At 40.2% G+C, this 21,146-nt stretch overlaps 1 protein-coding gene across 1 annotated transcript in view; it reads left to right on the plus strand.

The window, feature by feature from the left end:
- The first annotated feature begins 15,594 nt into the window (after nt 1-15,594).
- LOC146705116 (chemokine-like protein TAFA-5) overlaps nt 15,595-21,146 on the plus strand; it is a 53,171-nt gene continuing 47,619 nt past the window's right edge. Inside the window, exon 1 of the mRNA XM_085462703.1 lies at nt 15,595-16,233. Coding sequence (XP_085318829.1) covers nt 16,143-16,233 — 91 coding nt within the window. The 5' untranslated portion in view covers nt 15,595-16,142. The remainder of the gene's footprint in view (nt 16,234-21,146) is intronic.

A 21,146-nucleotide genomic window follows, 5' to 3' on the forward strand; every position in this document is an offset into this window, starting at 1 on the left:
TACAGTAACGCCACTGTTTTGCACATGTCTCACTCTGTATATTTTTATATATTTTATTTATTGTTTACTCTATTTAATTTGTAAAATATGTGTACACACACACACACACACACACACACACACGTAGAAAAATATTTAGTATACACATCCAGAAATGCATATACTATTATATACTGTACATATATTTATTAGTTTCAGGTTGGCCATTCTTGTATTTTGCTTGTTTACATTATTGTATTTTGCACAACTCTGTTGCTTGTGAAGCTCGCACACAAGAATTTCACTCACATGTGCTGTACCAATGTACCTGCACATGTGATGTGACAATAAAAGTGATTTGATTTGATTTGATTTGACAAGCTTGATAGCATTCGCTGATAACTTGCCACACCACCCTTTATCTATATACATGTAATTTTTTTGCTTCTATTAGAATTTCAAACTGATTGTCTGTGATAATTCTTTTCTTTTCTTCACAGTGTTCTGTTTTCACTAAAATCTTGGCCAGGAGGGAAAAGAGAAGGAGGAAGAGTGATGCTTTGGAAGCAAGCATGAAGAATCCGTTTGCTTCAGTGGTGGTGCTGGTGTGAGCAACAGACAGCGGCAGGGGGATATTAGGAGCTGATATCTTGCCTCCTCATTCATCCCTGATAAAACACAGCAGGATGACGGCTCTGCTATTTCTGCTGCTGCTGCTGAGATGATTGCTGTTATTATCTGGCTGCTGGAAGCTTCTGTTTAGAGCTCCTGGATTGTCACAGCAGACCAATCAGTCAATATCAGTGATAGATTTATGGAACTCCTGCTGGGTAACATTAGTGTTTGTTCAGCTATAGTCAGCTGATCATACACAAGGACATTTATCATGTTTGCATCAAATGTTTTAAGTAGAAAATAGATAATATTATGGATAAGGCATTGTGTCTTTTATCCCAGCATAAATGGGATGATGGTTTAAAACAAGTTTAAATGTCAAACAGACTGATTTCAAAAGTGGCTAAACAATGTATGGAGTATTAGTTCCTTATAGTATGGTTTAACTTTATGTCAAATGGTTTTTAGGCTCAAGTTTTAGTTTTAGAAGCTATTATTTGCCATAAAAGTATTTTGTTTCCCTGCTTTGGGTAGCAAAGCAGTGCATGAACAAACAACTCTGACTGGTTTTAGAGGTCACCAGTGTGGATCATCTACCTCCATCTCACCCTGTCTCTAGCATCCATTTCTTTCACACCATTTCCTCCTTCACTACATCCATAAATCTTTTATGTTGTCTTTCACTATTCTCTTTTTTTTCTTTTTCTTTTTTTTCTTTTTGCCTGTCCCATTTGGTTCTTTAGCCATCAGAATTGTTGTCTGAAGACCAACAAGGATACCCAATGGATTTACTTTGCCAAATGGATCATCACGGCCTTGCCGTATTGGTCCATTTGATCAGCCAGGGATAGGAAAGGGAGAAAGAAATACTGTATGAAGGAAAAGAAAAACAGAAGGGAAGAGGGACAGTGAGAAAGGGCAGTTAAAAAGAGAAAGAAAAGGAAAAAAAATCTCCTGGATCACCTGTTGAGAGAAAAAGAAGAGAAAACAAGCAAAAACAACAGAGCAACATACTAACCACAACACCATCACGTTAATCTAGCTAAGTGTAAACAGCAGTAAATACTAAATATTGAATGTTGTTGTGCAGCACATAGGACCGATAGCGCACAATGTGCTTGGAAATAGCAGCCAATAGAGGTGTAGTTTATGTCTACGAACAGTGAACACCCATGTGCACACCTGTGTGGATCAGCGCTCTTGTATTCAAAAGGTTTCCCCCATGTAACGGTCTGCTAGAGGATGTAGAGAGCCATAGCCCTGTCCCCCAGGGCATGAAGCAGGCATGGAGGAGATCCAGGCCCCAGACATCCAGAGGCCCCAGAGTGCGACAGCCAAAGGAGGACCACCGGAGGGGCATCCGTGCCACCCTCCTGGGAAGAGCTGAGGAGAGCCCCAGATGAGGGGTCACCCAGTAGCCATGGAGCAGAAGCCAGAGGGGCTGCAGTGGCGTGCCCGCCGGCTCCGCCGGCAGCCAGCTGTACCAGAGTGAACCGAGCCGCAAGCCCAGAGGCTGGAGGCCCGAGGGCCCCCTTTGCCCTGGAAGAGGCCTGACCGAGCAACAGGCACCAGGCCCCGCCAAGTAGTCACCGGGAGTGAGCTGGTACATACCTGAGCGCCCAGCCCGGACACCAAGAACCACCAACACACCGACCCCTGAGGGCATTTCACTTATTCTCTTGCCTGGGAGATTCATCATCCTTTGTGCAGTATATCCACTATCCCGCTTGTCCAAACTATGTCCAAACTATCGCAACCTTGCCTCACTGCCTTGGTCTCCAAATTGCTCAAGCTGTCTCTGTGATGCACTCATTTATAGTTTTTTTTCATCTTGGTCACTCCCATTGAAAATCACCACATCTTCGAATCTACCACCACCACCATCTCATCATAAAAACCAGCACAGAGAGACTTTAAAGTGATTGTTATAGTGATTTGACTTTAGAAACATGAACAGGTAGAAACAGAGGCTGCAGCCTGACTGCTTTTGTTATGTGTTGAAGTTCAGGGTCTGGCTGCTGGGCTGGTCACCATTCACTCAATCTTAACATCATCTGGATTCTTGGCTGTCCTGAATGCAGGACAGAAACAACTTTAACTTCCACTTTACTATTGCGCTTTCATCTATTTGTGCAATAAAAGAAATGTTTACATCCACGTTGTGGACTGAGCCACTATTTTCCTCCCCTGGCACACAAACTGAAATCAGCTGATTGTAGTGCATGTGAAACCAATAAGCGGGACCAATAGACAGGCAGACTAACGATCCCAAGGAACTGAACCAGTGGGACCATTCTCGATTCCCATCCCTAATCATAGTCCATGGAAACTCCCGCCTAACCTCATCTGTCAACCTGTCCATCAGCACTGCAAGCAAAAGGGCCTGGGCTGTCCCCCCACTCTTTCCATGATCTCTTTCACTCCTCATTCAAACCGTCTGTTAGAGTTACTTCTATCCTTTAAGAGTCTTGTCCGGTCGAGGTAGCCCCTCTGTATTGTGCCATTTTTTAATGGAGTGGCTGTTTGGTGTGTCCCAGGCTATTTTTTGCTTGACAAGATCATTGTAAAAATGATCTTTGAACCTGCCAATGTGCGATGTAGGACTACAGTTCTAAAGCCATGACTAAAGATATTACAGCAGATCTTTCAAGTTGGTCATTATTTGTTTGGGACTAGCCAAAAATCCATATTGTAAAGCCAGCTCTAAAAGATATGCTGCTGCACTCTCTATGGTGGAACTGATTTTGCATCAATGTGTAGTTATTGATGCAAATCAGTTCCACCCAAAGAGTCTTAAAAAATATGCAGAACAGATACAATAGACTCCATTTAACTACAAAAAAACCAGCTCATGTCCTTGATGGATGAATGCACAAAAGTAGCAGCTGCTCAACTTAAGAAAAAAACTGTACTATACATGTATCTGCCTTGCCATCTTTAAATGTTGCCTACAAATTTGCAAAACACCCAGAAAGATGCAATGCGATAGGCTTGATGAAACTGAGAAACATTCGGAATAAATTTGTGAATGGTTAATTGTATATTTTCATAAATGTAGGTATGTTTATAAATACAAAAAAATGTAATGTTTACAAATTTTAACATTTGCCCTACTATCCATATTGCCCATCATATTATTCTAAAGTAATAAGCAATTATAATGTACCTCATTATAACTAGAGGTTATTATAAATAACATAGAGGTTTGATCGTGTACAGCAGTTTTATGTATGAAGGTTTGTGATATAGTTATAAAATCCTGAGCTATTTAAGTCTTGTGCAGCAGATGTGGACCCATCCTAATATCTGCTCATTACTGTGCTTTCACTCTATTTTTGAAATGCAACATTTTTCACTTGTTTCATATTTTATCTGTAATCTGATTCAGTCAGACTATAATGGATAAATTTGCCTATTTAAGCATGCTGTCATCTTCCTTCAACATCTTTTAACTTCAATGATTTCTGTACATTTATCTTTCCACAAAAACCTTCCCCCTCCTCCAGCCTAAAAACTTTAGTCAAGACCTGCTTTTTAAAAATCATTTTCACTTAACAAAAACCTTCTTTTTTAATATCTCTGAATTTAGTTACTTTCTTGGGTTTTAGGCTTCAACCTCAAACTGTTGCATCTCACCTACACCTATGTAAACACTGAGAATTACTGTCTGTCGCACCCTGGAAAGCATCAAGATTCATCACAGAAAACAGCTCGATGATTTTTCTTTCACCTTTCCATGCTGGCATTTGATCAGTGAACCACCTGCTGCTCGAGGCAGTTCAACCCACACTTACTGAGGTTATATACTTCAACGGAGCAGAGAACACAGATAAGCTTAGCATTTTTTCACTTCCCAAACCAGTTAATCCATGCTGACATTTATCCTGATATCTTATTACAGCAGAAATTTGAACACTTTGACTTCAGAGTGAAACTTTTAAAGAAAGCTTTTTTTATACTGAGTTAAGTTAATCTGCCCTATACACGTTTAGGCAATGAGAAGTCTGTGAATATAAAACAAAGAAGACACCATGCTCCTGCTGTCATAAATAGAAGGACCACTATTGAGTTTTGTTTACTATCTGGGTTTACATAAAGATTATATTTAACCAGGATTGTTTCTAGCTGTAGAGGATTCCCAGTTAGATTCACCATGATATGATTGCTTTCTTCTCTATAAGGCTGTGGGTTGCATTGTGAAAATATTAAACAATATTTTGAAAGGTGTCAGTGCCTGTGTTTCACATTTTGGTTTCACAATATGGAATAACTTATTAAATATTTACAAAGCATGACTCCTCCTTAGTATTTATAAATACAGATATACATATCTTAATTAATAAGCTCATATATAACATGGTCGTGGTATCATTTATAAACTTGAAATAAGTTATTAAGAAAGTATTTAGATGCATACACACGTGTGTGTTTGCGAATGTGCTAATAAAGGTTTTGTAAATGCTTATTCAGTAGTGTATTTCATGGTAAATTCATGCAGATATTAGTTGTTACTTAAGTGTTTTGTGTGTCCTCATCTAAACTGTGGGCAATGCTTGCTGATGAAAATTAAAGTACCTTGAGACTCAAACAAGTCTCAGCTCTCTTCACAACAGCACAAAGGACAAAAAACAGCAAATGGCAGAGAACCTTGCAAAGGATTATTATTGTTTAAAGCATATTTTTATTATTAAGAAAAAAAAAATTTCTGGCTCTATTCTGTTGCCCTAATGCACTTCTGATATTCTCTCAGTGTTTTGTTCATTGTTGTTCAGGCACATGTTCGAAGGTCTAAATTATTTTGTAAATTACAAATGCCTTGACACATATATGCAGCTCCGACTGACCCCTTTCCTGTTCATGCCCAACACCAATGCGTGAATTACTCCATAAAATGAAGGCAGGTGATTGAACGAGACTTTACTTAAGTCCAGTTGTCTAATTAAGGTGAATTATTCTTGAACATTTTTTGTTCCTGTTATTGTTTTGAACATTGCCAGATAACATGTGGGTCCATTTCTGTCATTATTATTGTTTCCTTATTGGTGTATCTAAGTTTCTACCCTCACCGCTGGCTACTCAGGTGCTACTGTTACTGTGATAAAAGCAGGATGTGTGTTCAGTGACATTTTAAAAATGAATACTTTTTTTTTATTATTTATTATTTTTGTTTTTATTTTTCTATAGAAGAAACTAGTAAAACACATGCTCAAATTGTGGCGTGCAAATGAATGCAGAGGTGCTCCAAGTGTGGAAGTGTGCACAGAGATGAAGAATGTTGAGATAATTTACAACATGAATGGTGCAAAACTGGTAGGCAACATGTCACCTATGGGAGCATCGAGAGAGGGACCAGAGAGAGAGGGCAGAAAGGGTGAGAACAAAATCAGAGGAGGAACTTGGTGTATATTTTGAGTGAAATGTAATTTGGGTTGGGAACTTCAATGCACAAAGCACATTACTGGGTAATTGCAATGAAGGGTAAATATTATAGCAGGTGAAAAATCAACAATTCACACTAGTCTTACATTCATTGGTTCGTGTTTGTTATGAAGGGTACTTAAAAAAGACATCGGTAGGAAGTGACCACTGTCCTTTAAGGGCTGATAAACAGTTAAGTGTAAAGGAGAAGGTTGCACCGAGTGTACAGAAGTGAGCCTTTTGGAGTACCATTGAATCCTGGTACCTCATTCACCCCTTCGTAGTCCTATCTATGTTCCTAACACACATACACCAACACACATGCACACGTCTTCCTTTACATGCTTAATATTCATTAAGCTATTTAAAGAGCACTTTTGCTCTGTTTCAGGTAAATTGTAAATCTGCACCACCGATTTGTGTGATGAAATTTTCTCTTCATCTTTTTTCTGCTGTAGCAACCAAAGTCAACCAAAGTAAAACAACGTTCAAGGTTCAAGGTTCAAGGCTCTTTATTTGTCACATGCATAGTTATACAAGTATAACACACAGTGAAATGTAGCCTGACACGCTCCTCGACATGTGCAAAAATTGGGGGGGGGTAGAGGAAGAACATTATATATATATATATATTAGTATATACACTGGGTGAATTTGCAGTAGTAGCAGCAAGCAGGTGAATTCTGTACATTAATATGAATAGACATCTGACTATTTTACAGGATAGACAATATAAACATATTTAAAATTAAAGGAATTGAAATGTACATTGTGCCTTGGTTTAGTGTCTGGAAGAGTCCTGTCTCAGTCAATTATAGATGATGTGAGAGGGCGGGTGTGTGTGTTTAGGGCACGGATGGCTTGGGGATAGAAGCTCCTCTTGAGTCTCTCTGTCCTTGCCCGGAAGATGCGGAACCTTCTACCAGATTGCAGAAGTTGGAACAGTTTGTTGCCAGGATGGGACGGGTCCTTCAGTATCTGCGCTGCTCTAGTCCGGCATCTCCTGGTGTAGGTGTCCTGAAGCGGGGGGAGAGCAATCCTGCAGCAGCGTTCTGCTGTACGGATCACTCTCTGGAGAGCTTTTTGGTCCTTCACACAGCTGTTCCCAAACCACGATGTCATGTTCTGTGTGAGGATGCTCTCCACAGCGCCTGTATAGAAAATCCTGAGGATCTTTGGAGAGACCCTGAACTTCCTCAGTTGTCGTAGGTGATACAGGCGCTGCCTAGCCTTTTTGGTCTGGACCTGAATGTGGGCAGCCCATGTCAGGTCTGAGGAGATGTGGACACCCAGATACTTGAAGGACTGCACCCTCTCCACTGGAGCTCCATTGATGATGATGGGCTTGTAGTCTCTGTGCTGACCCCTTCTGAAGTCCACCACCAGCTCCTTGGTCTTGCTGACGTTCAGCTGGAGGTGGTTGTCCTGGCACCACGATGCCAGATTCTTCACTTCATCCATGTAGGCCGCCTCATCGTTGTTGGAGATGGCACCCAACACCACTGTGTCGTCAGCAAACTTCACAATGGTGTTGGAGCCATGGGTGGCCACACAGTCTGAAGTGTAGAGGGAGTAGAGCAGTGGCGAGAGGACACATCCCTGAGGTGCTCCTGTGTTGATGGTGATGCTGTTGGAGAAGCACCTGCCCACCCTCACCACCTGAGTTCTGCCAGTGAGGAAGTCCAACACCCATGCACACAGACGGCTGTTAAGTCCCAGATCCCTCAGCTTTGTGAACAGTCTGCAGGGCACTATTGTGTTAAACGCTGAACTGTAATCAACAAACAGCATTCGCACATAGTTACCCTGTTTCTTGTCCACGTGGCTGAGAGTGGTGTGTAGGACGTGGGCGATGGCATCCTCTGTGGATCTGTTGGATCTGTAGGCGAACTGCAGCGGATCTGTGGTGTCTGGGATGGAGGAGGAGATGATGTTCTTCAGCAGCCTCTCAAACACCTTCATTACTACTGAGGTAGGTACAACTGGCCGGTAATCGTTCAGGGATGAGGATTTGCTGTTCTTGGGCACAGGGATGATGGTGGATCTTTTGAAGCATGTGGGGACCACAGACTTCGCCAGGGACTCGTTGAAGATGTAAGTGAACACACCTGCTAGCTGGTCAGCACAGCAGCGCAGCAGACGGCCGGTGATGCCGTCTGGCCCCGCCGCTTTCCTTGTGTTCACTCTCCTCAGTGCCGCTCGGACGTCATGCTCCGCGATGCTGGTCACCGGTCTCTCGCTGATGACGTCACTGTCCTCGGTAGTCAGGCGGTAGATAGCATTAGCCGCCTGGCTAACCTCGAAACGGGCGTAGAACCGATTCAGCTCGTTGGTGAATGCAGAGTCGGCGTTGATCGGCACAGTGTCCCTGGCAAAGGTATTGTCACAATTTGTTTGGTGCAGGACTCAATTGCAGGACTCCAAAACTAGTGAAAAAGTGAAGAGATGGGGATTGGGATAATCAACACTGTGGAAATTGTTTGGATTGTTGTTGCACATTACCTTGTATATAAATCCACTGAACTTTTGAGTGCGTCCTGCTTGCCTGGCTGCACCTTGACACTGATGAGTGTCATCCCCACTAACATTAACTATTAACAGGTAACCCCACATTTGCCTGTTAATAGTTTAAATTTTACCGCTATGGGGTTAGCACGCTTTGTTTATCATTTATATAGCACTGCCACCTCCTCAGGTGCTGCCTTAGTACATACTGACTTGTTTACTAAGACTTTTTACTTGAATCATTTGCAGAACATTTGGTTCACCTTGGATGGTCATTGTAAAGAAACATGATATTAATTCTGCTATTTACTGTCCTATAGTACATGTAGTATGATTTCTTAATTACTTTGTGAGTGTGTATCCTTTATCCATGTACCTGAACTATACCCTTTTTAATCCTTTTTGTGAGGGTGGTGGGTTGATTAGTTTTAATTTTAGTACATTTCTGCGGCTGGGTTCTGGCCCTACACTGTAAACCCGGATAAGTTCAATACACTTAAATCGTTTGAGGAAACCAATTCCCTTCAAATGATTTGAGTAATCAACCCAAAACAAAAAATTAACTGATTTAGTCAAGTAAACTTAAAAGTAAAATTGTCACAATTTACTATATTGAGTCATCGCTACCTAAAGTGTTTAAGTATTCAATATTTCAAAAATAATTTGTTTAAGTACAGTTAACTTAATATTAATAGAAAAAACTAAATTGTTTAAGTGGTGCTAATATTACAAAACTCACTTTTTTGCGTAGTGTTTAATTAAAAGCGTCTTTTAATTAAATGTATTATTATTACTAAAACTTAATATATCAAGGCAAACACACTCAAAACCAAAGACCACTAAAGTGTTTTTTGTTTTTGTTTTCTACTTTATTTATAACAAAACAAGACTTTTGTTTTCCTTTGAACAGTATTCCAATTTTTACACATGGCGCTTCTAAGAAGACATTTCTTTCAGAAACTGTCAGGCTCAGCAGGGACTCGGAGTCAGACCGTCACTAAAGTTCACGTTTTATTTACACACACAGACACCAGGTGCGAATATATACAGGTGAGGGGGCACAGGAAGAGGGTCTCCGGGAAGCACAGGCACGGGAAGAAGAGGGCTATGTACAAAATCCACTGAATCTCAGGTCGCTCGGACTCCGGCTTTAGCTCACCAACGGCGGTCCTCAAGCTGGCGAGAATCCTGGCACAGAGAGGAAAGGCAGGTAAGTAGTGGCACGACAGAAACTCAGAAAAAGGCTCAGATAGGTGATGACACTGACGAGTGTTACACAATAATCCAGCGAGGAAGCACTCTCAGCAGCCGCCTTAAGAAGTGAGTGAGATGATTGCTTGCAGGTGTCCGAGCCAGGGGCTGGAGCCGTCATGACTCCGCCCCGGTAGAGCGCAGTGCAGGGGAGAGAGAGAGATGCAGCGCAACAAAAACACTTGTAGCCATACAGAGTCAGCCGAGAAGGCACAGGGTCATGACAGAAACAAACACAATATTTCAGTTGTTCCTAGCCACTTTTTGACAAGAATTTATTTGTGGTCTCTGAGGTAGTTTTTTTTGAACAGTAAGTTTTTTGTTTGCACAATTGGACTTCCAATAAAACATTTTCTTTAAAACAATCCTTTTAAACAGATAAAACTGTGTATCACAAGTAAAGAACTTTGGTGCGACACTCTGGGTAACAAGTTGTAACAGTAAAACTTATTTTCACAAATATTTTAACTTGGAAAAATAAAAACTATGGAATAAGGAATGGCCCCAGCGAGACAATGAAATTAAAGGAATAGTTCACTGATTTTACATAATAAGATATGTTCTTACCTTAGCTTTGACGAGTTGATGTGTACCAGTCTTGTCTTTGTGCGTGCCCTCAGTCATGCAAATGGAGCAAAGCCTCTCCCATATATTCCAAATACCTCCACTTTTTGCTCCTTTTAGAAGCTACCGAGCTCCCCCATGTTTTCCCTATTTATGTAAAATTACATGAAAAGTGACACTCTCCAAGTTTAGTTTAACTAAATTTAACGTGTGGATTTTCTAAGCCGATAAGAAGGGGTACTATATTACAAGGTGTAATAACACTGTAGGAGCACTTCTTCATCCCCCCAGTAACTCAGTCTATGCTCCAGAGTGCACTAGGGTTACTGCGCGCTTGTAATATAGTGCCCCTTTTTATCGCCTTAAAAAATCTATACATTAAATTTAGTGAATCTAAACTTAGATAGTGTAACCTTTCATGTAATTTTACATAAATAGGGAAAACGTGGAGGAGCTCGGTAGCTTCTAAAAGGAGCAAAAAGTGGAGGTAGTTGGAATATATGGGAGAGCCTTTCTCTCGCACAAAGACAAGACAGGTATGCATCAACTCTTCAAAGCTAAGGTAAGAACATATCTCAGTATGTAAAATCAGTGAACTACTCCTTTAAGCCCTGGTTTTGCCATCCACTAAAAACAAAAAAAGACAATTACAAACACAATAATGACTTCCTGAACTTGAGAAAAAGCTGCTCAATGAAGAATGAACATTCAATGTATCTATACACACATTGAAAGCTCATTTTTTAGCCTTTGGAGTTTTGGAGGAGGATCGTTTCGTCCCAGATTCAGCATAATCTGCTGGATAAACAGGAATGTATTCTTCATGCACTTTGGGTACTCCAAGTGGAGTGCATAAGTCAGTCCAAACAGGAGACACATTGCCAAAGGAAGACTGCAGATGGAATCCATTACCACATTGCCCTCTAGAAGGATCCCCAGCTGGCAGGGGTTCAGTTCTTGCTCTGGACTTCCGTTTTCACCATTGAAGATGATTCCTATTGGGATTTCAAGGTCACCATCAGCAGCATTCTACAGAGGGGGGGAAAAACTGTGAGTTAACCTGTTGGTGGAGAGTAACACAAGTATAAAAGGTCAAAGTATTGTATTTCTATAAATGTTGTTTATTATTTAAGTACAAGTTAATTGTTCAAATAAAATTTAAAAAAACAGGAAAATTTGGGGAATCTGTAAGGCTTATTGTCATTATACAACTGTATAATGAAGTTTGTCCTCTGCATTTGACCCATTCTTCAATGTTGATAAGGCAGCAACCCGTAAAGAGAATGGCGCTGCAGCGGCGCACATGTTAATAAAGTAAACTTTATGAGAGGCCGTACAGGTGCAGAGGAGCGGTGTTCAGCCCCTCGAGCCTCAGCGAGGGGCTGAGTGTCAGAGCTCGGCTGTGCAGAGAATAATGACAGGTTTATTTGTCCGTGTGAACGGCTGGAGGTGCCCGGCCGTGCTCTGGTCCTCCTCCTCTGACCGGGGCCGGAGTCCGGACCCGGGCTAACCCTGAACACGGTTTGGATGTGCTCACATCACACAATGGAACCGCGCGGTTTGGATGGACGAGGAAGATGCTAGAACCATTACGCATGAGCAGGGGTTAAGGCTGTGAGGGTTACAGCCTTAAAACATTTATAATAAATACTTTTCACTACTTTGCGGATTTCACTTATTGCGGGTTGTTTTTGGGACGTAACCCCCGCGGTAAACGAGGGTTCACTGTAGATTGAATTAGCGTGCACATTTGCGTAATGTAACATGCAACTATTTTTGCTTAAAGTTGAAATAAAAAGATTTAACTCACCAGTGTGCGTGGAGGTTTGAGGAAAAGTACTCCCTATCGACTGTAGACTGAAACAAACATGTCCAATCCCAGGCAAAACCACCAAAAACGACTTGTCTTAATTTTTCCTGACAAACAAGTCCAGACGTCTCTTCGGTTCCAGTGCCGGGAAAAATATGGGAGGGGCAACAAAAACTTAAAAATAGTGAAAGTGCTTTCAACTAAACATGATCAGTAAACATCAAATTTACTTTTATTATTTGAGTGTTGAGTTTAAAACTTATTCTCTTATAAAAAATTGAACTTAAACTATTTATTAGAATAAACTTAAAATAGAAAGGACCATGTTAAATGTATTCATTTTAGTGCATCACATGCAAAACAATATAGGTTAAGTGCAAAAAGCTTCCACCAATGAGTTCTGTCTGACACAGTTATATGATTTTAGTTTTACAAAGAAAATTAATTACCATCAGTGATTATAGCTAAACCATTTGAATGCAAATAACTTTTGGGATTACAGTGTAGTGCTGTGTCTTGTCCATGTGTGATAATGTGTTGCATTGATACATACTTTCAGGATCAGTCAGTTCTCTACACAGCTGCAGTAATGACTTATTTTCTGAATATGAATCTGAGATGACAGTGAAAAAATGGTCTTTTTGGAAAAATCCATGCCAGATTTGTTTCCTTCATACAAATGAAAACTTAATTCTGCAGCATCTAGGTTCTCTGGTGAGTAGACAGAACCTTTGCGCACAGGTTGAATTTAGACCTCTGGTTGATTTGATTGACCTCATCTCCTCAGTTCCTTTTCTGTCAGACACTTTTCATTTCCTGTGCTGTTACACACACCAGATAGGTCCTGGCAGCATTCTTGTTGATGTCTCTCTCTCTGTAGATTCATCTCATACAACACCTCTGACTGACAGTTCTGTGGAAAGCTAACCGATGGCAGGAAAACATCAGCAATAATCACTGCCGGCAGAAATCCAGAGAGCGTGACCTGATGAAGACGGATCTCCATCAGAGCAGTAGGGCAGCTCTGATGGAGTTTGTCTGACAGGACGCTGAGAGCTTTGATAAGAGTCTTTGAAAGCAACCTGGAGCCTCTGAAGCTGAGCAATCAATCAGCTGGATGGATTCATTCAGAGAGGTTGAAAAACTGATGCACTGCTGTTACTGTCTTCAAATGTTTCCATCATCAACCAACAGTTTTATTAGTCCTCATTCATCTCTAAATACTGAACACAAAGGAGAAACGTTGCTGCATGATATTTATCAGTTTGGAAGTTTGGAAAAAAAAAATATTGCTGCTTAATATAAGAAAAATTATTTGATAAAATATCTCCCCCGAGATAACTTCAGGCTTTACTCAGTGGAATAGAATCATTCATTCACAAACATTCATATTTGTTTGTTTTTCTTCTTTTCTCCCCAGTTATGAAGACACTTTTGTGATTCATGAGCTCAGCTAAATCAATGAAATTTGGTTGTCTGCACTGTTTCCCATTATAGCTTTCACTAATTATTTACTGTAATAGGTTTGCAGTGTAGCGTTCTTGTGTTGTCTATATAGGTATATGTATATGTGTTCATTACAGATGTTTGTTTTAATAATTTGCTGTTTGTTTTTTTCTGTTTCCTGTCATTTAACTGAAACTAATCACTTAATAAAACCATGATGTGGTACTGACCTCTCCTTAAAAAGAGAAAAAGGAACTTCCTTGGACCTTTTTAGCAAGTTTTAAAATGTAATTGATCAGTAGCGACATTATAGTAGCGACATTATTAGTTCATATGACACAACATGATCAGGGGTGCAACGATGCATCGAGTTAGTTGAAAAATTCAATTATAAAAAAGATTTTATGTATCTTTTTAAGCTATTTTTTGTCTTCTTTTAGGCTATACTTGTTATTTGTAGCTGTCCATCCTAACACAACAGGCTAAAACAGACTAAAACAGTGATTTTACGTTAATTTACATTTGAAATGTAAAATCACAGTCTATTTATGTGAATTTAATGATATTCTAGAAGACCAGTACAAAACTGTAAAATACACAGTAAAATACTTTTATATCACGATTTTTTTACAGTGTACTTAACCCTATATATGCTACTTTTGTATTTATATTTAACTGATTACCTTTTAAATCTGTTTAAAAGTATTTTTCTTGTATACTGATTGCTGATGGATGCTAATATTTGTGAGGTGATTAATAATTAGCAGCAGTGGTATGGACAGTGATTCAGAGTTAGGAGCATGATTCCTCTTTACTGGAGCAGATCGGCGGGGAGGAGCTTGAAGTGTTGCCAGTGACAAGTTATTCACTTGTAAAAAAAAAAAAGGGAATAAATAAGATGAAAAATACATTGACCAGCTGCTAAAAACGGCTTGTAAAATACCACGAGTTGTGTGACACTGCATACTTTTAACACAGCAGTGTAACAGCTCGAGCTTGTGGCAGCTACCGGTGCACACTACTAAACATCTCCGGAGCGGCGACAGCTCCGGCTGGAGACTCTGCCGAGGACCGTTAATTTGAGCGGTGGACCTGAAGGCTCGCCGAAACTTCGCAGAACATTCCAACTATAATGTTTACCAAAGCGATTCACACGAGAAGCCTTTCCTATCAGACAGTCCACAGTTGCTCATGTGGCCCCTGGGAAAACATCTCACCCCTGCTCTAAATGAATGTATAATGACTAAATAAATACACGAAAACATATTTCTGACATTTCTGCTATTTTTCATGTGTTTACTGTCGTATATATAACAAAATAAGGACGATACTGTAAACGTACTTTTGTTCTGCAATTTAAAAAATACCAACATGCCAATGTTAACTAAAGTAGGTTTGCAAATAGTTTTACTTGAAATGGAGATTCCTCTTAATTTCTCTGAACACGTGATATTTTTTTTTATTTCAATGAAAATCAAAAAAAATAAAATAAATGATGAATAAAAAAATTTTCTGTTTATTATCAAAAAAAATACATTATTAAAACAAGTTGAAGCCTTAAGAAGACGCTTTCAGTTTCCAGGTTGTGTTTGCGTCCTGTGGAAACTGAGATACCAAATACCAATAATGGAATAATAGCAGTAATTTAAAATAATCTTTTACAAGTGATGAGACTTTTTATTCATGAATCTGAATTTATTGACCGATAAATTCAATTTAATCCCACCCCACACAAACGTCAGAGTCCTCCCCGGAGGTCAGGGACGCTCTGATTCCGTTCCTGTCCATCATGAAGTAGCCTCACTCAGTCTGGTTGTCTTAAATACTGTGCACGCTTTATTTTCCTCCATAGTGGTCTTTGTAACTGGTAACTGGTGTGACGTCAGCTCGTATGTGACTGAGAGAGAGCGAGAGCGTGTGTGTGTGTGTGTGTGTGTGTGTGTGTGTGTGTGTGTGTGTGTGTGTGTGTGTGTGTGTGGTTGGGGGAGGGGGGGGGTGTACACAGACCTGCACACATTACCTGCTCTTCATCCTTCTCCGTGCTCATCACTTATCGCCAGGCAAGCACCGAGGCACCGACCAGGATCACAAACCCCGCGGAGAAGCGTAAAGTATGCCCCCCGAGGCGCTTCGGTTTGGACCCGGTGTCTGTTGTTTAATCTTTGGCGGATTTTACGTGGACGAGTTAGTGAATGGATCCAAAGGACACCGAGCCGTAAGTTGCAGGTTAAAGCTGGAAAACTTCTAGTTTGAAGCTTATTGGATTGTGATTCTGCAGCGGAGGACTTCCCACATCAAAAGCTGCTGCTGCCCGCAGAAACCGCCGGGGAGCTCTGTGAGGACCCTGTGATTTCTCGTGTAGTGGATCTCAGATCCCAGATCTCCTCCACTGAAGATCTGTCACTTCAGGCCCGTTTGTGAATACACATCTCGAAGATGAGAGGTGTCTCCTCTCTCTGTCCTCCTCTTGGTCGAATGTGGATGGATGTGGCGTCGTGAGGAGGCACTAGCCTGAGGACAGTTTGGAGTTTTTTGCCCACACATTCTTCACCTCATGCAGTTCCTTCGGCCGGCCTGGGCTCTGACTGCCGCCGCGGTCTGCTTCCTGCTCCTATTGCTCCTCCACAGCCAAATCCTGAGGGAAGGTAGTGTTTCTGTTTTCTGGTTACATAGTTACATACATATGTGCTTGTGTATGTTTGTGGTCAAACTTAGGAGCCAGAGTGCTTCAACAGGTCAGATACAATATGGGAAAAAATGTACTGAAAGGTTTCTGTCTCTGTGGTTTCAGTACCCGGAGACCAACCCGTTCTCACTCCCAAAGCGTAATATTTTACGCTAGGTGACAAATCGTCACCATATTACGTTTTCGGCTACCCACCACGTTCCTAAATGACGACCTCGGAAAAAGAGGAAATATGAGAACCGTCTGGACTGAACCTACACATGTTCGCTCTTTTTCTTCAAATCGCTTAGAAACACGCTATTTAACATCATTAAAGTCCTGGTTAAGGTCAGGAATAAGGTTATGGTCAGGGCTAGGGATAAGGTTAGGTTTAGGGCTGGAATACAGGGCTGGAACGTCTACTACCGCGGGAGCGTCATTGCACTGGATTCCAGCAATAACCCGCCGCGTACCATAAGAACGCTGAAGGTCTCCTTTCGCGTTCCTCAGGAACGCCGCGGGACGTGACAAAACGTCGACATGTTACGCCTCGGGAGTGAGAACGCATATTACCATCATCTATTTTTTTTAGTTTACTTTAAGCATTTGATCTTGTTTCCCCACCTAAGAAGTGGTTTAGATACTGCTACTCATCCTCTGAGACCCCTGCAACTTTCTTATAACAGGGTCATTGCTGGTGGATCCCTTATTTTCTTTACTTATCAAATTCTTCATCTTTGATAATGTTCCTTTTCTATTCTCCTATAGCCTCTGAGATCTTTCACTTTAAACGGATCTTCAGATATTGTAGTCTAGATAGTCGGAAGAATCTATCTCTTATTAGCAGTCACTATATCAGTATATGTCATATATCATATCAGATTATTCGTGATATTATTTGTGATAATATGAAGTATTTACGTGACATAAAAGTGTCATATTACAATGTTATAACAATGCCAAGTGTTTACTTGCATAATACACGTGACAGGAGACAAAGTCAGGAAAACAGGAGTTTCATCAGCAATTGCTAACAAAGCACAAAGCTTTGTAAAATATGTGAGAAAACTGTTCCTGCCAAAGGTGGAAACAGTACAACCAGGCTATGACGGCATGTGAAGAGATGATACAAGCAGCTGATGGTATGTGACCTAAAAGTATATAAATTACTCCATCAAACTCTCTCGTTAGGCTGAATATGACAGGAAGAACAAAATAGTGCATGGAAATTAGTAATGCAGTTACATAGTAGTAAAGGAGGACTTTAAGCAGCTGGTTCAAAAGCCGAACTCAACATACAATGTCTCGTGTAAAAAGAGACATTGAAGAGTTCTGAAGAGTTAAAAGGTTAAGTTACTTTAGTTATTATTACTCGAAATTACAGCGCTCTGTCTTTATTCCATATGTAGTGGCGACAAGAACAAAATTCTGTCACGGATACAGATGTTGGTGATCGTGACATTAAGTGCAGGCGATGTCTGTTGAACGTGACCTGTGGAAAAAAATACAAACAGAGAATAAAACGTTGCATTTGCAGGGGGATGATTTATACAAATATAATATTATAATAAATCTTTTATTTAAATTTTTTTTTATAGATTTGAATAATTGCTGTATGTGTGACAATATTCACGAACCCTTTTGTGGAGATTGGCCTGCACATTGAGGAAGAAATAGTGTACATATATGCAAACATACATAATGATCATTATAGTAAGAAGATAGATAGATAGATAGATAGATAGATAGATAGATAGATAGATAGATAGATAGATAGATAGATAGATAGATAGATAGATAGATAGATAGATAGAGAGGGAGAGAAAGGACAGACAATGGTCTTAATTTTGTTTGCACTAACAAATAAATTGTACTGCTTACAAACTCCAGTCACCAGTAAAACATAATAAATATAATTGTCATTCTTGAAACATTGCATTATTTACATCTTTAGCTGAGTGATTCTTGCCAAAACAAGCAGCACTGCAGTAGTAGAGAAATTCTTTTTGTAACTTCCTTCCGGACTCATCTGGCTGAAATGTCGCCAACACTGTGAAAATTTCAGTGTTCAGGTTTGTTCTGTGGTGGATAGTAAAGAAAAGAAGGAAGTGCAGAGCATTTTTACGAAGCCTTGTCCCTGAAGCACCACACACACAATGCTCCAGCTTAGTGTTGGAGTCCCACTCGTACTTTGCATTCACTAAAAACACTGATATAAAATTGCTCAGTGATCCAAGTGGAAAAGCACCACAGCGTTTACTTTAAAGAGAACAAAAAAAAAAAAAAATCAACCTGTTCTGCTTCCATCTCTAGCAGCACTGATTTTTCTGTGGTTGTCAGTACTAGTTTGCAAAAAGCACCTCATCAGGGGGTTCTGCAGTGTTGAACATGCCCCTCCTTTGGGATACCAAGAGAGCAGTAACATTAATAAGCTCAAACGTTTCCAATGAAAAGTGAAAATGAGTTAATAAGTTGTGATCAGAAAGGGCCAGTAAAAATTAAACAATGTCTTTTGCCTCTATGGTGTAAGCTGGATCGTGTCCAGTAAGTTGAGCAATTTTAATTTTGGAAAAGTGGACAAAGTTGCAAGGAGCCAGATCTAGTGAACAGGTCAGCTGATGAGCAAACATTTTGTCGATGTAGCCTAAAAAATGCATCTTTAATACAGTTTGTGCCAGCACAGTGTCTTTGCTACAGCCTAGTGCAGCCTCCATGTTGTTGTAGGCTTTCCATAAATATGATTGCAAAAGTCTTCATCAGCAGCTTCTGCAGAGGAAAATCTGCAGGAGAAAGTTTATATTTTAACATACTAACAGTCATGCTGCATCATGTTCACCTGCAGAAAAACAGAGAGAAACATCTGGATGTATTATAATCAGTGTTTTGTTAAGCTGCATTAACACTCAACGACATCATCAGCTGTAATATCAAAAACTGGAACTGATATTATAACAATTTGCATCAGCCAAGAATACAGTGAGAACATATTCAGTTCTCTCATCTTTGGTTAATACTGCACATAAAATCTGCAGTTATTGAAGTGAACTTATTTTTTGTTTACTTGTGGAGTGAACTGAAAAAGATTCCAACGATAATAAAAGTACAGTGAGGGTAGCATTAGTTAGTGTCTTGGTAGGTCTAATGACTTTTCTCAGGGCCTCATCTTTAGCTACTGTAGGTCTTAACATCCATCAGGTCACTTTTCCAGCTAGCCAGTGTTGAAGAACCACTTGCCACTTTTGAGGCATGGAGTAAAAGCTAACAGTCTTTCCTTGGTTTTTGTAATTGCTATTGCCAGGACACAACAAAACTGAGCCCACTTTTTAGACCATACAGTGTGAAAACTGTAATACATTTATGTTTTAAATTATGGACAGTACAAGCATTTCATGCCCACTTTGAGCTCAAGCCCCTTATCCTGTGAAACCAGGCAGACACTCTTTCTACCTTTATGACTTTCTCTTCCAGAGAACTGTTTTGGAATATTTTGTCATTGGCGGTGATAGTGCTGGGATTAGGTTCACAGCTTAAGTTGTTATTATTGTAGGCTCAAGAGACTGGGTGATTTCCCATAATGCACTGGGCTTGACCACTTCCCCCTTTTGTGCTACTATTGCACACCATTAAATTTGATCTACTCTTGCTTGTAATTTGTGTTATGTCCTGTTTGTTATTGTGTTTACCCTATGCAATCCTCTGGTGTCCTCTTCCTCTTACAAGGCAGTTCTTTCTTACCACCATCACCAAGTGCCTTCATAGGAGATTGTTAATTTAGTCTTGTCTCTGTTTAATATTGTTTTTCTACCACAAAGTGTGTTGAGATAACTATTGTTGCTAACTGTTGTCTGCAAAATGATGCCCACCCCACGGACATGCCAGATTAAAACAGACTCGCCTCCAACCCTAAGCTACAAAAAACAGCAAAAACAAAACAAAACAAAAAACAAAGTTAATCATAAAGGCAGATTATAGTGGCAGGTTGTGGTTTTTGCTCAGGGAGCGGTCTGAGGGAGGGCTGATCGGCACAGGTGTTGTACATTCACTAATCCCACCTCTCTCTTGTTATGCGGTAGCCTGCTGGGACCTTGAGGCTCTCTTGCACACAGACTGAGAGGTTACAGCCAGCTTAATAAAGAAGAGCTCAGTTATGATTTGTGTGCAGTTTGGTGTGCTGAGCAGTTATAGCTGAGCACACAGTCTTTATGGTGTGACTGAGGAAATTAACACTGTAGTGTACATCTGAGTGTGTGCTGAGGAGACCTTATGGTTTGTGGGATGACTGTTAAACGGCAAATTTCCCAAGAGAGGTGGGAAACTGAGCACTGTTTTATTGAGTGTAACGAGAGGCCTGTGACTGTAAGAGATTTGGGTTTTGTTTTGAATTCACACACCAGTAAAGACAAAAACTTGAAGAGGGGAAAGAAATGCAAAGAGACTTTATTTTTGAGAAGGGGAAAAGTTTACCAAGGTTTTTATGTTTTCTTGGAACCAATTTCACACCAGAAGTCTAGTCTGTGTGGTATGTAAAAACCACATAAGATTTCAAAGGTTGAGGGTAAAATTTTAACAATTTGTTGTATTGCTTTTACACCCGGATGTATTTTATGTAATAAAATGCAAAGGCCTGAAAAATGTCCTTTTCATGATTTTGCACTAGCTGCATGGTAGTTAGCTTGTTTTGATTAAAGATTTTCTTTTAGTTGTGTGTGATTCAGGGATTTAGGCAGACCTGATGACTGTACTATGAAGCAGGACTTTTCCTTATAAAGTTAAGTTCAAGCTTAACCCTGGGTTTTCAGTAGAGATGGCACGATACCACTTTTTTATGTCCGATACTGATACCGATATCATAAATTTGGATATCTGCCGATACCGATATGAATCCGATATAGT

The sequence above is a fragment of the Copadichromis virginalis genome, linkage group LG7 (genome assembly GCF_057382275.1).
Source record: "Copadichromis virginalis isolate Kocher_CV1m ecotype Utaka linkage group LG7, C_Virginalis_male_GT1.1, whole genome shotgun sequence".
In the NCBI taxonomy this organism is placed as follows: Eukaryota; Metazoa; Chordata; class Actinopteri; order Cichliformes; family Cichlidae; genus Copadichromis; species Copadichromis virginalis.